This window comes from Ips typographus, unplaced genomic scaffold, assembly GCF_016097725.1.
Source record: "Ips typographus isolate SLU unplaced genomic scaffold, UJ_Ityp_2.0 IpsContig137, whole genome shotgun sequence".
Taxonomy (NCBI): Eukaryota; Metazoa; Arthropoda; class Insecta; order Coleoptera; family Curculionidae; genus Ips; species Ips typographus.
Window position 1 is genome coordinate 45,960 of NW_028098543.1, and position 22,290 is coordinate 68,249.

The 22,290-nt window shown below is 37.1% G+C and overlaps 1 protein-coding gene and 1 long non-coding RNA gene across 2 annotated transcripts; one reads left to right on the forward strand and one right to left on the reverse strand.

The window, feature by feature from the left end:
- The first annotated feature begins 1,274 nt into the window (after nt 1-1,274).
- On the forward strand, nt 1,275-3,999 carry LOC145739419 (uncharacterized). Its single transcript, XM_081994842.1, has 4 exons — nt 1,275-1,509; nt 1,588-1,771; nt 1,809-1,895; nt 3,509-3,999. Exons 1-4 carry the CDS (start codon nt 1,439-1,441, stop codon nt 3,854-3,856), a joined length of 690 nt encoding a protein of 229 aa, XP_081850968.1. The 5' UTR covers nt 1,275-1,438; the 3' UTR covers nt 3,857-3,999.
- Nucleotides 4,000-11,869: 7,870 nt separating this feature from the next.
- Nucleotides 11,870-12,409, reverse strand: LOC145739417 (uncharacterized). The gene is made up of 3 exons (XR_014181030.1): nt 12,271-12,409; nt 11,994-12,219; nt 11,870-11,942 (listed from the first exon to the last, which is right to left on the reverse strand). It is a non-coding gene; the product is annotated as an uncharacterized LOC145739417 (long non-coding RNA).
- Nucleotides 12,410-22,290: the final 9,881 nt, after the last annotated feature.

Below are 22,290 nucleotides of genomic sequence, written 5' to 3' on the forward strand. Positions count from 1 at the left end.
GATTACAATATGTTAGCTTAGTCCTATTCTTAATGCCTGCGAGAGATAGGGGTGTACTTTAAAACATCACAAATGTTACATTGGGTCACCTTTCAACCTTGCTGTTGCGTCTATCTTATTGCCTTCCTTATTAAGCGAAATTCACGTAAATTGCTCATTGTACCCTTCTTTGGCACCATCGTCTAAGTGGAAACGCTTCACCTAGGCTTCATCTCATCGTAGTGCCTTCTCTTGGCACTGTATTCTCTAAGCGGCAAACTTCATCGCTTAGCTTCATTTCTTCATACTGTGTCCTTTTGCGTGCTCCTTTAGCACACCTATCCTTGGACATGTATACTTCGTCCTAATTAACGTGAGCTCATTTGGAGATGCTTCTTCAGCCCGACTTATTAAAGACTTCGGGTGCACACGGGTGTAAGTAGAACCGTCCTGGCGGGACCCATCTGAAGATGTCAGCTTCTCCAAGACTTGCTGCTTTACTTCCTTAAAAGATATGGCAATTCGTTGATAGACGCAAAAAGGTCGTCCGGTGGCCACTGAAATAAACAATATATATTTTTTTAAATTAATAAACAAAGAATCCTATAACATGTACTTGCACTTGACCTAGTTTTAAATAAACACACGATACTTGCACTATTTTGCTGTCTCAGCAAAGAACCTAGAGGTCAGAAATAGCGTCACTGGCTTAGAAAATTGAGACAATGTTATTACTAAACTGCAACTTTATCAAATTAATACAAATATACATATTATTGTGCTCATCTGCACTGCATAGACTGTTGCTTTAGGGCGTCTCCAGGTCGCTCTTGACTTTTCCCTACTCGATTCGGGCAAATGCGAGCCTGTAAACCGGTCCTTCAAAATCTTCAACATCTTCATTTTTCGGAGGGTCGTAGCGTCAGGGGCAGAGCTGGGGTGTGACTACTGATATGAAGATCAGTAGTCCGAGATCAAACGAGGCGCCTCCACCATGTCACGTTAAGGGGTAGCTCAGAGGGAAGAATACTCAGGTTTCCACAAGTAACCCACTTTTATTTAAAACGTACTGACTTAGTGGCTAGACAGTAATCTTACCCCCAGATTGCCAAGATGGCGGGGACAAAATTGATCACCGTAATTGAGGTATTTTAGTTTGTTTAAGTATCAGATTGCTTCGTAATTAAAATTTGATTCTATATGTAATGTTACCCAACTTTGATGTTTTTAGCGTCAGCTATTGTGATTCAATTATATTCTTTAAATAGATAGTTGTGTAAAGATACTACAAACTAAAATGGACTTATGACTTCTGAAACAGAAATCTAAGAATCTTACCCTTATATGGTCACTTTGTAAAGATACAACTTTAATTACTAGGAATATAAATTACATTCACAGGAACAATAGTTCAATGGTCTAAGGTTTTAAAATATTTCGCAACTGCGGTCAAGTGAACATGTTTATTTTACAGATCGGTGACCTTTTGGGGGCTACAAACCTTGGTACGCAAAAGTGCGAGAAAAACATGTAAGTCTTTTTATTAAACCTCCTGAAATGTTTCATAAAATTAATTTCGCTTGTTTTTTGTTCTTCGTTCAATTTCAGTAATCAGCTATTAAATTTACTTTTATATGCCTGCGGAAATGTAGACGATACGCAGAATTGCAGACTCAATTTCCGTGAGGCGGTAAGGGCTAACAATAACCAACCCTCTTTAAATTTATTGTCTTCATACAGTTCACAGTATTTTGCTGAAACAGAGTATAATGACTGTATAGACATGATCAATGTAAGTTTTTCTACTATCCATATTTATTACTTTTCAGACGTCAACAGTACTTCAAAATGCAGTTTGCGTGACAGGATATTGTAGCTTTGTTCGGTGTTTGCGAAGAATCAACTCGGAAAGATTAGTTAGTACCTTATATTTCTTGAATATAAAATCGATATTATTCACTCAGTTATGCAATTCGAACTCGTGGCGAAAAAATCGTATATTGGTCGCAAATTTCACAGAAAATAAAAACATCATGTCAGACCAAACAACGATAGCCCAAAAATCTGAATATTTATTACATAATTACAACACTTTGTTTAGCCGATGATAAGACACACATTTAGATATATTTTTGATTTCCTAATCGTTACTTGAATAACGCAAACATTTTAGAACGCGAATTCCCCAAAACACTATGGCAGTGATAACAGAGCAATTCCGAACAATGTGATTTTCTTGGTAATTTCAAAACAGTGATTTTAGTATAATTTGTGTCAATGAAATTATCTTTTGGCAACCTCTCAGAATTCTTTAGATATCGCTTTGTAACTTTTTTTTTTTTCTTTTCGTTAAATAGATCTGTTGATGTAGTCATTTAAAAACGTGATATTGCACTGTTTTTTTTCTCTTAATGAAAAGAGTCAAAACTAGGGTTGACTATTAATAAGTTTGCCTGTTAAAGTACCGACATTCCCAAACATCGAAGAATCGTTATTTTTGTGACATTTTCCAAATTTGGACACTTAATTAATTAGGATATTTATATGATACAATATTTTTTATTTAATTTATTTTAGACTTACACGGTAAGGATACAATGCCTACTTAACAAACACATTGATCAGACCGCAGTTAAACATTAATATCAAAAATTATGTATTACATAAATATGTAATATGTAAATTATCTTGTTTTCATAGCTTGACTGTTTTTATCATAATTTGTTACTTAAAATAATTATCAACCAAAAATAAATTTCCAGAAAAAGTACCTAATCTTGTTTGTTGAATGACTTATCGAAATTTACGGGTTTAATAAGGAATGTCAGTAAGGACGGGGATTTTCCTTTTTTTTGTTGAAAGTTTCCCTTTCATGGCGTGTAACTTCCGGGAAATTTTACAGTTGGAAAATTACCGCTTTTAGATCGCTGGTTATTAAAACCGGTTAACTGAACAATGAAGGAAGAATTAATTATTGTTTTTAAAAACTATGTTAATTTTATGAAAAGAACTTATGAAGAACTGGAGTAAATTAAAGCATTGATTTGAACAAAGCTTACTTAACATAACTCAACCACTCAAGCTTGTTGAGTGGTATTTAGATGCCCCTGGCATTTTCAATTTTTTTTGAGGATTGTGGCAATTTTATAAATTTCTTGGAGGGTTTAAAAAACTTCTAGAGACTTCTCGCAATTTTTGGGTAGTTTTCAGTAGTATTTAGAAGACTCTGAAAGTTCTAATATGATTTTATAGGCTTTTTATTTGGAAGGGTTACGTTGTTTTGAGTGGCTTACACATTTGCACTTTGTCAATCTTGCCAAGTTTTTCAGCTGTGACGTCATACTACTTTTGTATGATTATCGGTATAAATTTAATAATTAAAAAAACCGCCTTGTATATTGAACAAGAATGACATTGCACCATGTTTGATGGTATTCTAATAATATCTTATCGCCTAGAATTAAATCCAAACAATACTCATGTTTCGTTAGTTTTTATATTATTATCTCTCTAATGCTTTCATTTTCAGATTAGTCAATGTTACTCTGAATCAAGCCAGGACAATCCTGCTGAAGAACAACAGGATCAAGTAATTCTTTACAAAAATATAACTTCGTGTATTTTGACTATCGCTAGATGCTCCTCTATCAACCCGATTACTGGTCAATCACAATCCAGTACTATCACTACGGTGAATTACAATTCGTATGGACAACCACGCTATTCAACTAGTTTAGTATCAAACGCTTTGCAGATTAATCCTTCAGGAGATTTAAGAATATTGGCTTTACCTGCCACAAGCACAATTCAAGACATTTATTTATGTCCATTTCAAGCTAATTTAAGAGAATCTACTTGGCCAGGGTACAACTGCTGATGTTTTATGATTATACATAAATATTAGGTCTTTGATTAGGGTTCGAAGGTGTAAACAACCCCAATCAAGGAACTGCTTTTGTGAGGTAAATTAGTTCAGATTTAGTAGAAAATCGAATGTACAGTGACATCTATTGTTAAGAAATGGCGCTGAAATAAATACTTATTAATCTATACTGTATGGTGTTGTGATTTCCTATCTCAAAAGTATTAGATGTTCATCAGCTGAAGCTATCTACACTCAATAGATGGTGCCACGACTGGTTTTCTGTCCGTCCAGACGTCATTTTTACAACGCCATCTGTCACCCAGTACCCCAACATAAGATGGTGCTCTCTTTTCAGCTACCATATGGAGATGAAGATTGAAGATTGCTTATTGCTTTGACCAATTGATCTTGACCATAGTTTTGACTATCGGTTTTGGTTTTTGGACTTTTGCGCATTTTTGTAGTTGGTGTTAGCAGTTAGCGCCCTTTTTTCGAAATAACGCAAACTACAACTTATTGACAGATCGATAAAACAGTTAATTTTAAAGAATATTTATTATTTGTAGGCTCCGCCCAGCTGCCTGCCAATGTGTCCAGCTACCAACTTTCCAGCGGTTCACTTACTATATAGTTCATACATACAATAATAGAAGTTATTAAAAAAATATGAATGATCCTAAGAAATTTGTGAAAAATACTCTTTTTAGTCCTTCAGTGACTGGGAGTACCTACGAGGACTTCACACAACATGCTATTTTGCTCCCTGCTATGGAAAAACCACCACCAAAACCTGTAGTAAATATTGTTCCTGTAAATAATTTGTGTACTAAAATTAAACTTTTTCAATTTAAATTAATTTTGCTATTTAGCTAGTTTTGTTTATTACTGTACTATGAGTAATAACAAGTTCCTGTGTGCCTTTTATGATTGCTCACTCAACTTGTCAAAGTTTTAATTTGAAAAGAAGAATCTTGAAACTTAGTATAACAATTCCTTGACTTAACAGGTGTTAAGATTCATTAGTCCTTTCACATAATTTTATTCAATGACAGAAATTTCTGTAAAATACAACAAAATGCAGCTACAAATAAATGTGGAAATGTAATTATCAGGGTAACATGGATAACAAAAAGCATAATTATTACTGTTTATTCTAATAATCTAGTATATTAGTTATTTGTACTAATGAGTAGTCAATGCAAGTCTCTTAGACCAACATCTCATCTTTTGTTGAAGGGATAATTGGTTATATTTTTGTCATTTCAAAAATGACCTGTGGTATATAATAAAAATATCCCACATCTAAGTAGCAGGCATGGTTAATACAAGAGCTAAGTGGAATAATCTACATGAAAAAACGTTTTTTTTTTTTGCTTCACCAAAATGTCGGAATTTTGTAGGTAAATTTTGATTAAAACTACCCTTTTTTGATAGGGTATGCATTATTATATGCGTATGACCACCAAAACGTGCCACCCCCTCTTTTTGTTTGTTGTTTTCATTTTACTTACCTTCCAACCTTTCAATATATCTTGGAAAACTGCCTATAATGCTCAACTCTCAAATTCATATGACCAATGAACCCTCTTACTTAGGTTGAGAGAATTATCATTTCTACCTTCTTTTGCCTTAAAATTAATCTAATTAAAGGGTAAATAATTTGTAATAAAATAAAAGCACCCAAGATTCTACAAATGTTATATCAAAGTAGTAAAATTTCTCCAAAAACATAAACACATCGTCATTACGTACTGCTGCTACTTCTTCTAGCATTACTGGAACTGCGTAAACTATCAGAAAACTCCAGAACTAAAGTATCCCATAGATTCATCTGATTTTGCTCTGCTATGCTAGTTTGAATTAATTGTCAGATCCTCCTCCCTCTGTAAGACCGCAATTCGTATGACCTTCTAGACTTGCACTTTTTTATTAGCACAATAATAAGCACTACTAGTAAAATAATGAAAGTATTACTCCTAGTACTATGGCAGCTATTACTCGATGCTTGGAAGAGTTTCTGCAAATGAAAACTGTTAAAATACAGAAGTTGGCTGTACAGGAAATTTACGATAAGCATTAACACTGTAGCTTTTCTGATTGCCTTGTCGATCAACTGCTATTAGTTGTAAATCAGGATTGCAGCAGGGCTCACCTGCAATTGAATTTCCTGTAATTGAATTTTTAGTACCTACAGTGTATCCGTATGGGACGTATAAGCCTTTGGGGATTCTGTTTAGTCGCATTAAGCCTGCAGTAACAAATCAATATTAACTGAAGTTTAAAAATTTAAAGTAATAAAGTTTGAAAAACTTGAGTCTACATCTCTAGCCACAACCTCTATTGTCCAAATGCCTTTATAACACTGGGAAAAAAGGACTTCTGTGCAGTCACTTTTTTAATGATATTCCAATTCCGGAGCAGTATCCATTATTAACCGCTTTTTACAATAAAACTGATTTCGTCTTGATAATTTCCTGAACGGGTTAGTATTGATAATATGACCATAGTGTGTCCCTGTGGCTCTAAATAGCTCCTAAGAACATGATGCATTTATTATTATAATTACTAACAATTATAAGCTTACTGAAAGCTTGACAGTCTGTGTAAAATGGCTCTAGAATGAGTACATTGGTATGTAATATATTGAGCCGTTGTTCCATGGTTGGTGATTTCGAAATATATTTGGGCCCATGTTTGAGCATCTGTCGCAGTAAATAGTTTAGATCCCAGCCCAACTTCAATTGAAATTAACTGAGAGGGTAAATGTCGCTTTTTCTAGAAAAGTAACTCAAACGTTGAAAGTAGTGACCTGTAAATGTATTTATAGTTTCGACACTAATTTCGCTTTTAAAATACAGACCTTTAACATCCTTTCCTTTAATTAAAGTATACAAAGGCTCTGCGAGTCGCGATTTACTTAATATATCAATGGCATTTTTATTTCCAATATCCGTTGTGTTATCTCTATTTTCAGTGATATAGTTTAGATGGCCGTTGTTGAATTTATAACTTATATTTTTCAACAATGTCTCGCCATTACTATCTAACAAGCTGACGTCGGTTATATGACTTATATCGCCGGTAACGCCTAATTTCAACATATCCTTGTTTACTGAGTTATTCCCTAGAAAATATATTTATTTATTTCAAAATCTTTGCACTTTCTTTTTATACGCAGGGTACCAGTACAAAGTACATACTTTGTCCTTGACCGTGGAGGAAATGTTTGAAACCTATTTTTAAGTTTTTCACTACGCGGATCTATTCAAGTATTCAGCCTAAATTGCGCAACAATGTTTCGTCTGACACATTTAGAGCATTTTGATCTCGCAAGTTAAAGTAGTAAACAAAGCATTAACGCAGATTGTGTCTTTATTTTGTATATAACCCAAAGACTAAGCGCAAAGAGCAATAAGGTCGAGAATTTTTTCCGATCAATAGTTTGTGTTTGTGATGATGTGCTTACTGGTCAAGGTTTATATCATTTATTTAATATTGATAGTTCATTAATAGTCGTTGCCCTGGTAATCAAAGTGTTCCCTCAGTGTCTGTGGTTATTTCCATTGTAAGTTTTGTGCTTCCATTCACTTACTTACCTTTTGATCATCAGGAAATCTTACTGTATCCAAGAACTTTTTAGTAAAAGCAAAAACAGTACATTATAAGCCTCTTGCTGGTTTTTCAATTTTAATCTCCAAGTTCCCACAATTAATATAGTAGTTGTCGAAAAATTCAGATGTATTTCCATACCTCCATCCATGTCATCAAAAAAAGATCCTTTAGAGAATTTAATTGGGTTCCTAGTAGTTTCATTGACAAATAAGAGCCCGTAGCCTGTTGTAAAAATTATTAGGGCACAACCAAAGTATTGTTGTATTTAATTTATATTACCACCCGGAGATGTAAGCTCCGCTTTGATGTAAAATGAAGCTTTGATAGTGATGTGAATGGCAGTAACAGCAGAATCTATAGGAAATGTATACTTAACAAACACATTGATCAGACCGCAGTTAACATTAATAATTACTATTATTAACGCTACTAATCATTAGTACATACGAATAATATACTTATCAAAATTATGTATTACATAATATGTAATATGTAATTATCTTGTTTTCATAGCTTGACTGTTTTATCATAATTTGTTACTTAAAATAATTATCAACCAAAATAAATTTCCAGAAAAAGTACCTAATCAATTTAATAATTAATGCGAACGTAAATTTTGCAGTTGAATGACTTATCGAAATTTACGGGTTTAATAAGGAATGTCAGTAAGGACGGGGATTTTTCTTTTTTTTGTTGAAAGTTTTCCTTTCATGGCGTGTAACTTCCGGGAAATTTTACAGTTGGAAAATTACCGCTTTTAGATCGCTGGTTATTAAAACCGGTTAACTGAGCAATGAAGGAAGAATTAATTATTGTTTTTAAAAACTATGTTAATTTTATGAAAGGTACTTATGAAGAACTGGAGTAAATTAAAGCATTGATTTGAACAAAGCTTACTTAACATAACTCAACCACTCAAGCTTGTTGAGTGGTATTTAGATGCCCCTGGCATTTTCAATTTTTTTTTGAGGTTTGTGGCAATTTTAGAAATTTCTTGGAGGGTTTAAAAAACTTCTAGAGACTTCTGGCAATTTTTGGGTGGTTTTCAGTAGTATTTAGAAGACTCTGAAAGTTCTAATATGATTTTATAGGCTTTTTATTTGGAAGGGTTACGTTGTTTTGAGTGGCTTACACATTTGCAGTTTGTCAATCTTGCCAAGTTTTTCAGCTGTGACGTCATACTACTTTTGTTTGATTATCGCTATAAATTTAATAATTAAAAAAACCGCCTTGTATATTGAACAAGAATGACATTGCAGCATGTTTGATGGTATTCTAATAATATCTTATCGCCTAGAATTAAATCCAAACAATACTCATGTTTCGTTAGTTTTTATATTATTATCTCTCTAATGCTTTCATTTTCAGATTAGTCAATGTTACTCTGAATCAAGCCAGGACAATCCTGCTGAAGAACAACAGGATCAAGTAATTCTTTATAAAAATATAACTTCGTGTATTTTGACTATCGCTAGATGCTCCTCTATCAACCCGATTACTGGTCAATCACAATCCAGTACTATCACTACGGTGAATTACAATTCGTATGGACAACCACGCTATTCAACTAGTTGAGTATCAAACGCTTCGCAGATTAATCCTTCAGGAGATTTAAGAATATTGGCTTTACCTGCCACAAGCACAATTCAAGACATTTATTTATGTCCATTTCAAGCTAATTTAAGAGAATCTACTTGGCCAGGGTACAACTGTTGATGTTTTATGATTATACATAAATATAGGTCTTTGATTAGGGTTCGAAGGTGTAAACAACCCCAATCAAGGAACTGCTTTTGTGAGGTAAATTAGTTCAGATTTAGTAGAAAATCGAATGTACAGTGACATCTACTGTTAAGAAATGGCGCTGAAATAAATACTTATTAATCTATACTGTATGGTGTTGTGATTTCCTATCTCAAAAGCATTAGATGTTCATCAGCTGAAGCTATCTACACTCAATAGATGGTGCCACGACTGGTTTTCTGTCCGTCCAGACGTCATTTTTACAACGCCATCTGTCACCCAGTACCCCAACATAAGATGGTGCTCTCTTTTCAGTACCATATGGACATGAAGATTGAAGATTGCTTATTGCTTTGACCAATTGATCTTGACCATAGTTTTGACTATCGGTTTGGTTTTTGGACTTTTGCGCATTTTTGTAGTTGGTGTTAGCAGTTAGCGCCCTTTTTTCGAAATAACGCAAACTACAACTTATTGACAGATCGATAAAACAGTTAATTTTAAAGAATATTTATTATTTGTAGGCTCCGCCCAGCTGCCTGCCAATGTGTCCAGCTACCAACTTTCCAGCGGTTCACTTACTATATAGTTAAGTATACATACAATAATAGAAGTTATTAAAAAAATATGAATGATCCTAAGAAATTTGTGAAAAATACTCTTTTTAGTCCTTCAGTGACAGGGAGTACCTACGAGGACTTCACACAACATGCTATTTTGCTCCCTGCTATGGAAAAACCACCACCAAAACCTGTAGTAAATATTGTTCCTGTAAATAATTTGAGTACTAAAATTAAACTTTTTCAATTTAAATTAATTTTGCTATTTAGCTAGTTTTGTTTATTACTGTACTATGAGTAATAACAAGTTCCTGTGTGCCTTTTATGATTGCTCACTCAACTTGTCAAAGTTTTAATTTGAAAGAAGAATCTTGAAACTTAGTATAACAATTCCTTGACTTAACAGGTGTTAAATCATTATTTCCATCAAAAGTAAAAGATTTGCAATTTATGGGTTCTTTGAGTTGCATAATCATCTCTTTCAGTATACCCTCAATCAATGCCATAGGAGATCATCATGCCATTATCATGCTAGAGCAATATTTGTTAGAGAAATTAAGGTCATTGTAAAAGAAGTGAATAAATACTCTATATTAGAGATATTGATATTATTAATCAAATAACAAAATTATATTATTTATTTTCCAAAGTAAGATTCATTAGTCCTTACACATAATTTTATTCAATGACAGAAATTTCTGTAAAATACAACAAAATGCAGCTACAAATAATGTGGAAATGTAATTATCAGGGTAACATGGATAACAAAAAGCATAATTATTACTGTTTATTCTAATAATCTAGTATATTAGTTATTTGTACTAATGAGTAGTCAATGCAAGTCTCTTAGACCAACATCTCATCTTTTGTTGAAGGGATAATTGGTTATATTTTTGTCATTTCAAAAATGACCTGTGGTATATAATAAAAATATCCCACATCTAAGTAGCAGGCATGGTTAATACAAGAGCTAAGTGGAATAATCTACATGAAAAAAACGTTTTTTTTTTTTGCTTCACCAAAATGTCGGAATTTTGTAGGTAAATTTTGATTAAAACTACCCTTTTTTGATAGGGTATGCATTATTATATGCGTATGACCACCAAAACGTGCCACCCCCTTTTTTGTTTGTTGTTTTCATTTTACTTACCTTCCAACCTTTCAATATATCTTGGAAAACTGCCTATAATGCTCAACTCAGTGGTTTCAACTCTCAAATTAACATATGACCAATGAACCCTCTTACTTAGGTTGAGAGAATTACATTTCTACCTTCTTTTGCCTTAAAATTAATCTAATTAAGGGTAAATAATTTGTAATAAAATAAAAGCACCCAAGATTCTACAAATGTTATATCAAAGTAGTAAAATTTCTCCAAAAACATAAAACATCGTCATTACGTACTGCTGCTACTTCTTCTAGCATTACTGGAACTGCGTAAACTATCAGAAAACTCCAGAACTAAAGTATCCCATAGATTCATCTGATTTTGCTCTGCTATGCTAGTTTGAATTAATTGTCAGTCCTCCTCCCTCTGTAAGACCGCAATTCGTATGACCTTCTAGACTTGCACTTTTTTATTAGCACAATAATAAGCACTACTAGTAAATAATGAAAAGTATTACTCCAGTACTATGGCAGCTATTACTCCGATGCTTGGAAGAGTTTCTGCAAATGAAAACTGTTAAAATACAGAAGTTGGCTGTACAGGAAATTTACGATAAGCATTAACACTGTAGCTTTTCTGATTGCCTTGTCGATCAACTGCTATTAGTTGTAAATCAGGATTGCAGCAGGGCTCACCTGCAATTGATTTCCTGTAATTGAATTTTTAGTACCTACAGTGTATCCGTATGGGACGTATAAGCCTTTGGGGATTCTGTTTAGTCGCATTAAGCCTGCAGTAACAAAATCAATATTAACTGAAGTTTAAAAATTTAACTAGTAAAGTTTGAAAAACTTGAGTCTACATCTCTAGCCACAACCTCTATTGTCCAAATGCCTTTATAACACTGGGAAAAAAGGACTTCTGTGCAGTCACTTTTTAATGATATTCCAATTCCGGAGCAGTATCATCCATTATTAACCGCTTTTACAATAAAACTGATTCGTCTTGATAATTTCCTGAACGGGTTAGTATTGATAATATGACCATAGTGTGTCCCTGTGGCTCTAAATAGCTCCTAAGAACATGATGCATTTATTATTATAATTACTAACAATTATAAGCTTACTGAAAGCTTGACAGTCTGTGTAAAATGGCTCTAGAATGAGTACATTGGTATGTAATATATTGAGCCGTTGTTCCATGGTTGGTGATTTCGAAATATATTTGGGCCCATGTTTGAGCATCTGTCGCAGTAAATAGTTTAGATCCCAGCCCAACTTCAATTGAAATTAACTGGAGAGGGTAAATGTCGCTTTTTCTAGAAAAGTAACTCAAACGTTGAAAGTAGTGACCTGTAAATGTATTTATAGTTTCGACACTAATTTCGCTTTTAAAATACAGACCTTTAACATCCTTTCCTTTAATTAAAGTATACAAAGGCTCTGCGAGTCGCGATTTACTTAATATATCAATGGCATTTTTATTTCCAATATCCGTTGTGTTATCTCTATTTTCAGTGACATAGTTTAGATGGCCGTTGTTGAATTTATAATATTTTTCAACAATGTCTCGCCATTACTATCTAACAAGCTGACGTCGGTTATATGACTTATATCGCCGGTAACGCCTAATTTCAACATATTGTTACGATTTTCCCCGTGGGTTTACACAAAGTCAGTTTAACTCAACAATTAATAAATTTATTTACACTTTAAAACACTCCGTATAATAATTAACTCAGCTACTAAAAAAACACTACTACAATTCCACAATTATTTCACTATTTAAACTTTACCGCGTTCCCAAATTCACTACTCCTCCCGCGGTCGACACCGCGTCTTTTATATACGCAAACCACGTTCTAGAGTGACCGCGAAACGCTTCGCGATTTGCCTCGAATATTAACGATTCTTCCAGGTGTGGCGCTTCCTAACTGTGGCCTACTTTAAAACGCGCCCGGCCAGACCCGGCGCTTCGATTCCATCCCGAATCGAGTATAGTAGGCCCAAACCGTAACACTGCCCCCCTCTTAAAGCTGATCGTCCCGATCCGCTTCATCTAATCCCTGGTATTTCTTGAGTCTGTCCAGATGGACAATTTTCATCTTGCTTTTGGGGCTGCGTTGGACTCTGTACACGACGTCGTTTAACCTTTTTACCACATTGTAAGGTCCCTCCCAAACAGGTGTTAATTTCGGTGATTTGCCTTTCTTCCTCTGAGGGTTAAACAACCAAACTTTATCATCCTTCTGGAACCCTCCCGAATTGGCCCTCAGATCATAACGAGCTTTCATCTTATCGCTAGCTAGATTCAAACTTTCCCTGATCAGATCATGGATGTTCAGTAATCTGTCTTGCAACTCGTCAACGTAGTTCTCAATGTTCGTGCTTTGGCCTGTTGGAGATCCGAACACCACATCACATGGAAGTCGAAGTTCTCGACCAAACAGAACTTTAGATGGTGACTGTCCCGTTGAGTTGTGGACTGCTGCTCTATAAGCCTTCTGATGCTGATCAACAACCTTCGAGAGATGTTGCTCTATGGTCTTATTAAATCTCTCGACCATTCCATCCGACTGAGAATGAAGCGGCGTTGTTCGGGTCTTCCTAATGCCTAGCAGATCACAGAGCCTCTGAAAGAGCTTGGACTCAAAGTTTCGTCCCTGATCAGAATGTAACTCCAACGGCACACCAAATCTACTGAAGCATTTTCGACGAGAATATCAGCGACTGTGCTGGCTTCTTGATTTGGAATCGCAAACACCTCAGCCATTTGCTAAAGTAATCCATGGCAACAAGAATGTACTTGTTGCCTCTGTTGGTCTCAGGAAAAGGCCCAGCGACATCTATGGCTAAACGTTCGAACGGCAATCCTACGTTGTACTGCTTCATAGGTCCCCGGGATCTCGTCTGTGGTCCGTGGCTAGCTGCACAAATGGAACATTGTCGACACCATGATTTCACGTCTTGGCAGTAGTTCACCCAGTAAAAGCGTTGTCGGATTTTGTCCAAAGTCTTATTTACTCCCAAATGAGCACCAGTCTTTCCATTGTGCATTTCCTCCAGTACGTGGTCGACCCTTTCTCTGGGAACTACCAGCTGCTTCCTTATCTCTTTTCCATCGGCACTCTCCCAAGCTTTTTTTAGCAAGCCGCCTTCAACCACAAGCGAGTCCCACTGAGCCCAAAGTGCTTTGAACGTCAGGCCTTTGCTAGAGATTTCTTGCCATGTTGGTCTTGGCTCGCTTTGTTCCTTTCTCAACAACAATGGGCCTATGTCGCTGTCTTCTAGTTGATCCTTCCTAATCTCATCGGGACTCCATTCATCATCGGTCTTCAGCTGAACCATTCTGATGGACACAACTTCTTCACGTTGTTCCGCTTTCTGGCAATGTTTGCATTCTTCGGCGCAAGGTCTTCTTGATAGAGCATCTGCGTTATTATGCAGCTTTCCGGGTCGATGCTTGATGTTGAAATTATACTGCTGGAGTTTTTCAAGCCATCTTGCTACTTGCCCTTCCGGTTGTTTCATTCCGAGGAGCCACTTGAGTGCTGCATGGTCAGTCCTTATCAAAAATTTCTGTCCGTACAAGTACTTGTGAAAGTGGTCGACTGATTTTACTATTGCCAGTAGCTCTTTTCTCGTTACACAGTAGTTCCGTTCTGCTTTGGTAAGTTTCCTACTGAAGTATTCTATAACATGTTCTTCTCCGTTTTGGATTTGAGACAATACAGCTCCAATACCAGAATTACTGGCATCTGTGTCTAAAATGAACTTTCCTTTTGGTTGTGGATAACTGAGGATGGGACTGGAGCAAAGTGATGCCTTTAACCTTCTGAACGCCTGATCACATTGGGTATTCCAACAGTAGGGTGTTTTGTCCTCAGTAAGTTGATGTAGCGGAGCTGCGATGTTGGCAAATCCTTCCACAAACCGTCTGTAGTAGGTGGCAAGTCCTAGAAAGCTTCTGAGTTCGTGTTTATCCTTTGGTACTGGCCATTCTCTAATTGCTTGTATCTTCTTGTCGTCCGTCTGAATTCCGTCGACCGACACCACATGCCCAAGAAATTCGACTTGCTTTTGGAAGAACCAACACTTTTTGGCGTTCAATCGAAGATGGGCACCACCTATTCTAGCAAATACTTCTTGCAAGTTGTTCAGATGTTCTTCAAAAGTTTTCCCCATCACCATGATATCGTCCAGATAAACCAAGCAAGTCTTCCAGTTAAGGCCACGAATCACAATTTCCCTTAGTCTTTCAAACGTAGCAGGAGCATTACAAAGTCCGAAGGGCATCACATTGAATTGGTACAGCCCATTTCCAGCAGAAAAAGCAGTCTTCTCCTTATCTTGCTCCTCAATGCCAACTTGCCAGTACCCACTCTTCAAATCTAAAGTAGAAAACCAACAGGATCCTGCCAAAGTCGTCAGTGTGTCGTCGATACGGGGAAGTGGATAGCTGTCCTTTTTGGTCACGTCATTCAGTTTTCGGTAATCTACACAAAATCTGCTTGATCCATCTTTCTTAGTGACCAGAACAACAGGTGATGACCAAGGGCTGCAGGATTCTTCTATAACTCCGTCGTCAAGCATCCTGTCCACTAATTCCTGCACTTCCTGTTGTTTGGCTATTGGTAGTCTCTAGGTGGTTGTCGAATCGGTTGTGCATTGCCGGTGTTAATTCGGTGTTTTACAATGGTAGTTTTTCCCATATTGTTCGGTGTTCCAAATATGCTAGCATGGTCCAAAATCAGTTTCCGAGCCTTCTTCAGTTGTGGTGTTGACAGATGTTTCCAGGTCTTTTCAAGTTCATTTAAGAGCTTGTTTTCCCCCAACTGCTCCTCCTGTTCTGGTAAGCCATCGCAATTGGTTACTTTGACTACAGGCTCAAATACCGCAATGATTTCGCCTTTGTTGATTTTGACGTCGTCTGGAAAAATGTTTGCAACTCTAATTGGGACTTCACTTCCTCCATTTACAAGTGATTTCCAATAAGGCATCTTCCTGGTCGGTCCGGGTTTCGTACAAGTCCAACACAGCTCCCAGAATTCTGCTCCAAATGTCCAATGATTATTTGCTCGGAATTGCCGCTTATTTTTACTGTCTGAGATGCCAAAACATTAATGGGTGACTCATAGCGGTGATTGGTTGACAGATGAACTCTTCACTTCCAAACCTTAGGATATTTTGCTCGGGATCAAAAGAAAATCCATGTTGACGAATCAGGTCCATTCCCAGAATAAATTCATCTTCAATGTCTGCTACTAACACGGTGTGGTAAAACGTAATCCTTCCAAGGCAAATCTTGACTGTTATTTCTCCTAAAACTTTAGCCGATTCTCCAGTCACAGTGCGCAGGAGAATACTTCTTCGTAAAGGCTTAATTTGACTTTTATCCACAAGGTTTGACCGGATTAAAGATACTGCCGCACCGGTGTCCAAAGTAAAAGTAACGTTCATCGCATCCACCTTTCCATCTACGTTCAGGCTTCCCATTGATCTACCCAGGCTTCTGATGGAGATAATTCTGGGGGCTTTGTCTTCGCTAGTCAACATTCGCCCCGTAATGTTGACTAGTGGGAGTTTTCCTGGTCCCTTCTGGATGGTTGTACGTCCCTCGTTGGAGAGCGGGACGGTATCTTTACTCGACAATCTCGTTTAATGTGTCCCGTACGTCCGCATCGATAACACTCCACTCTCGTGATCGGGCGTGATCGTTCTAACTGTGTGGACTGACCATTTGCTGATGCTGTCATTTGTTGCACTAATTGGCCGACCATTGATTTAATTTCATTTATTGATGTAGCAACATGATCGGCTGGCGGTTCTCTCCCCTCTTGAATAGTCACGGCCCTGATCCTTGGCTTTAAGTCATTGCACGCAACTTCAACTTCCAGCGCTCGAACCAGTAATTCGCTGCTGTTGCTTCCTTTGAACATCTTCAGCATTTTCTTTACTTCCAGATCTCGAATCCCATCTACAAAATACTATATCTTGGATTTCATCCGGGACGGCTGGGTAAGCCAGATGCACAAGGCGACGAATTTCGGCCTCAAACTCTTGTAAATTTTCACCAGTTTTCTGCAGTCTTGCCTTTAATTGTGTTTGATACACCCTTCCCTATGCTGATCCCCATAACGTCGTTCTAATGCAGCTACTAATGCGTCATAGTTGCTTGTGGGCGAGATGGGCAGAGGTCTTGTAAGCAGCTCCAATGGAGGTTCCTCGTACATGCACACCACCAGTTGCTACAAGCCATTTCCTCGTTAATCACATCGATTTGCATTTGACAGCGGCCTCACAAATTGGAAGTTGATACGTTGCCCAGGAAGTTTGACCATCGGAATGTGGGAGGCTTGATCTGTTGAGCCTGCACGATTTCCGGTGACAACACTGTAGAGCTGAGCTCCTATCGCTGCTCAATTTCGTGCTGTCTAAGTCGCGTAGCCTTTATCCTCAACATCATTCTGAATTGTTATGAATGCCCTCCCGAAACATCAATCTGAACATCACACTCCATCTTTTGAGACTAGGGGTTTACATACTCTTGTGATTTCTGTTTTATGGTGTCCGCTAGGACGTTTCAATATTTCTACGTACGCTCTAATATCTGTTCTGGACGGCATTTCCATATCTTGTTGGTCCCTCATTCTTTCTTGTTCTTTGCCTTGTCCTTGTTGTCAGAATCCCTTTCTTGTTCTTCCTTGTCTGTTGTCGACTTCTTTCTTCTTGTTGTCGAATCCTTCCTTGTTCTTCCTTGTCTTGTTGTCGAATCCTTTTTGTTCCTCCATATTTGCACTTTGACGTCTTGTTATTGGCATAAAATAAATTTAACACACCACTGTTCCAAAAATCTCTAGTCCGGTTCTGAACACAAGTCTTTAACCCGAAGTTTAGTTCAAATTCACGTCGCACTAAAGTCTGATCGCACTTCTGACACCAATTGTTACGATTTTCCCCGTGGGTTTACACAAAGTCAGTTTAACTCAACAATTAATAAATTTATTTACACTTTAAAACACTCCGTACAATACTAACTCAACACTACTACAATTCCACAATTATTTCACTATTTAAACTTTACCGCGTTCCCAAATTCACTACTCCTCCCGCGGTCAACACCGCGTCTTTTAAATACGCAACGCGATTTGCCTCGAATATTATTCTTCCAGGTGTGGTGCTTCCTAACTGTGGCCTACTTTAATACGCGCCCGGCCAGATATTGCCGGCGCTTCAGATTCCATCCCGAATCGAGTAAGTAGGCCACAAACCGTAACAATATCCTTGTTTTACTGAGTTATTCCCTAGAAAATATATTTATTTATTTCAACATCTTTGCACTTTCTTTTATATACGCAGGGTACCAGTACAAGGTACATACTTTGTCCTTGACGCGTGGAGGAAATGTTTTGAACACCTAATTTTTTATGTTTTTCACTACGCGGATCTATTCAAGTATTCAGCCTTAAATTGCGCAACAATGTTTCGTCTGACACATTTAGAGCATTTTGATCTCGCAAGTTAAAGTAGTAAACAAAGCATTAACGCAGATTGTGTCTTTATTTTGTATATAACCCAAAGACTAAGCGCAAGAGCAATAAGGTCGAGAATTCATCTCACCTCGTCTGAGTAAGGATCAAACGAGGAACGGCTACCAAAACACATTAGCAACACTAGGTATGGATTTATTATAGCAATTGTCAAGCTCTCAGCCAAGAAAAGGCTGATTTGATTGCCGTTGGGCTGTCAAATAAAATAATGTTTTGTGTTTTTGTGAAACCTGGGCAGCAGGGATAGTGTAAGGTCAATTAATTTTGAAAATTTCAATTTAGTATCTACATTACTGTCGATCCATTCAGAGGGGCGTGGAATATCTGTATATTGTCATAAGGACATTTGCGCATCACCTCTCGATCTTTCGACCATGTGTATCGAGAGAGAATTTGAAATAAGCGGTATTCTCATTGATGACCTCGATGGTATCGTATCATGCGCTATACTGACCTGTTATTCGATCTCCAGGAAGTAATTTTAAACTATTTTGTGATAAGATTATTTGTGTTTTAGATAGTTTATTTAAGCCACCGAAGCGAATGCAGATTTCCTTGGTTGGCGACTTTAACATAGACCCATTACAGGGATTCGAACGATTACATAGCATTACGTGATATTTTAATTACTTACCGGCATTTCGGGTAATTTTGTGAACGAGCCCACTAGAGGCAATAATACTTTGGACCACTTTACACCAGTAGTACATTGGTTTCTCTGTCTGTTCAGGACAACAACTTTTCCGATCATAGATCTCTGAATGTCTGTATTGGGTGCTCCTAACCCCAATAACAAGCGGCCCCGCAATCAATTATGAGGAGAGTCTTTTCTGACGCAAGCATGGCCGCATTTTCTGATGACTTATTCCGTGAAGACTGGATTTCGGTTTACCAAGAGACAACCGCGAAAATTGCTTTCGAAAATTTGTATAATCTATACTGTCACTATTTTGATGTACATTTTCCTTTAAAGCGTATAACTGTGCGACCTAAAAAAATTCTTGGATAACCCCAAACGTAGTAGAGTCGGTTTAAGGTTGAAAAGATCTATTTAAACTCAAGACAAAAATCCCGCTCTCAATCAATTATATAAAACCAAAAAGTTAGAGCATGTAAGGTTGGTATCCCGCTCTAAGAAGGCAGTTTTATCAATCTCGAATATCGTGTTCTGACAATCCCGTCAAAGAAGCATGGAGAGTTGTGACGGAAAGTCCACTAAAAATCTCCTTTACGTAAGAACTATTGAACTTTCGATTGGCGGCTGCATGGTGAGTGATCCGATAGCGATAGCTGAGCAGTTCAATAAGTTTTTTTCAGCAGGCTCCCGAATTCAGTAATCAAAAATATTCGGTCGGGAGTTCAACAAAGGCACCAATTCAAAAATAACCCTCTCCTTACTATCTTTTTAAAACCAATAACAGAAGAAGAACTGTCTGCCATTGTTACAAATAAAATTAAAAACAAACGATCAACGGGATTTGACGACGTTTCGGTTACAATGACTCGGACAGACGTTTTTATCCACTTGCTACCAGTTTTAAAGTACCTCCATAATTTTATCATTTACTGAGGTTACTCTTCCCTTCAATCCTTAAAATAACTAGGTCGCCCTGTTTTTAAGAAGGGTGATGATAGCCTTAGGATAATTACCGACCAATAGCCCTAACACTCGTTTTTTTTCAAAGATTCTAGGATATACGCGTTCTTAAGTAGATTAGAACATTTTTTTCTTTTAAACAATGTCCCTGCTCCCTGAACAATTTGGCTTTAGAAAGGGCTGTTTACTAGACAGCGTTTCAACACTTTTACGAAAAGCTTATACATTATTTGGAGCAGGGAAAGTGCACAGTGGGCGTTTTTTGCGGATCTCGTAAAGCTTTTGATTGCGTCGACATAAGCTTTTACTCGCAAGTTAGAGACGTACGGTGTCGGGGACCAGCTTTGAACTGGTTGTCGGGTTTTCTTGTTAAATAGGTATCAGTATGTGGTAGTGACCCACATCCAACCCCGCCAGGAGGAGTAAAATTGGAGCGTTCTTGTTTACTGCCAATAACTACGGGGTACCGCAGGGTAGTTGTAATTGGGACCTTATTTGTTCTTGCTTATCGTCAATGACCTTATTTCGGAGATAGGCAGTAAGATGGATACAACACTTTTGCTGACGATTCTCGTTCATTGTGGCCGACTAATGCAGATGATATAGAGCAACAAGGTGTGGCTCGGGTTTGGAAGCATTCAGAAGTGGTGTTGACAATAACTCCTCTGTTAACATTCAGAAAACCGTCTTTTTGAGATTTCATACTTATCAGATTAAGGAGTAAATCCTGCTCTGTCTTTGAGAGTTGGAGATGAATTAGTTTCACATTCTAATACTACAAAATTTTTATGGGCTCATCTTTGATGACAATTACAACTGGCAAGAACAGTGGACGTCTTGTCGTCTAAACTCGGTAGTTTTTTGTTTCCTTATCAGAAACCTTTAGAATCTGTTTTTCTCCAGCTTGCGGACAAATTCTAATGTGTAATCACGCTATTGTAGGTTCACGACTGCACTACGGAATTGTTTTTTCGTTTTTATTTTTTTTTGGGGTGTGTGCGCCGAACTCTGAGAGAGTGTTTATAGCACAAAGAACAATTTTGCGATGCATATGGGGGCGGGATATCGGACTTCATGCAGATGGTGTTTCCGTAACCTTGGGTTATTCTGTACACTCACGGGAATTTATATTTATGAAATTTGTAAATTTGTACATCAGAATAAAAATTGTTTCTCTGCCGGCGTGGACATGCACTGCTACTCTACAAGGGCTAGAATGGACCTTCGGCCTGCTAGATGTCGTTTGGAAATCAGTAAAGGCTCTCCTCACATCGCGGGCCTAAACATTTTTAACAGACTACCTATAAGTATAAAGTCTGAAATTAACTTCAGAAGATTTAAAATTGCGTTAAAGCGATACCTTATCGAGAGGGAATTTTATAGTATAGTTGAGTACTTTGGTGGATCTTAAATATGGAAAAGTCTGTTTAATTTGTTATTTTGTTGTCTGTCGAACTTTATTTTGTTAAGTGTGTTAAGTGTTCGTATCTGACTTGTGACGCATTCCAAACATATTTGTATGTCAAATGGAATAAAGGAGTTTTATTATTATTATAATTTTTTCCGATCATTAGTTTGTGTTTGTGATGATGTGCTTACTAGTCAAGGTTTATATCATTTATTTAATATTGATAGTTCATTAATAGTCGTTGCCCTGGTAATCAAAGTGTTCCCTCAGTGTCTGTGGTTATTTACATTGTAAGTTTTGTGCTTCCATTCACTTACTTACCTTTTTGATCATCAGGAAATCTTACTGTATCCAAGAACTTTTTAGACAAATAAGAGCCCGTAGCCTGTTGTAAAAATTATTAGGGCACAACCAAAGTATTGTTGTATTTAATTTATATTACCACCCGGAGATGTAAGCTCCCCTTTGATGTAAAATGAAGGCTTGATTGATAGTGATGTGAATGGCAGTAACAGCAGAATCTATAGGAAATGTGAGGTCCGATTCATTTTGCAGGTTTTTTCTAAAAAGGATCACAGACACGTTACTAGGTGTTGAGTGGCTTTGATATTTGTAACTGTCAGAAGTTGGAGTTACACCAAGTACTCTTCCACCAGAATATTTTCTAATCGTTTTCAAGTATGTTTGGCTGTTATTTTCGTTCACTGTGTCAACCTGCAAAAAGTAATTTCATAATACCGTACAATTGGAAGATTTTTCTCCAATGTCTTATGTTTGGCTGTTGGTTGAGATCTAGTAGTAGTTAGTGCCCGACGGCATTTGTTGACTGCTACTATGACCGCCATGATAATAAGTACTACCGCTGCTGA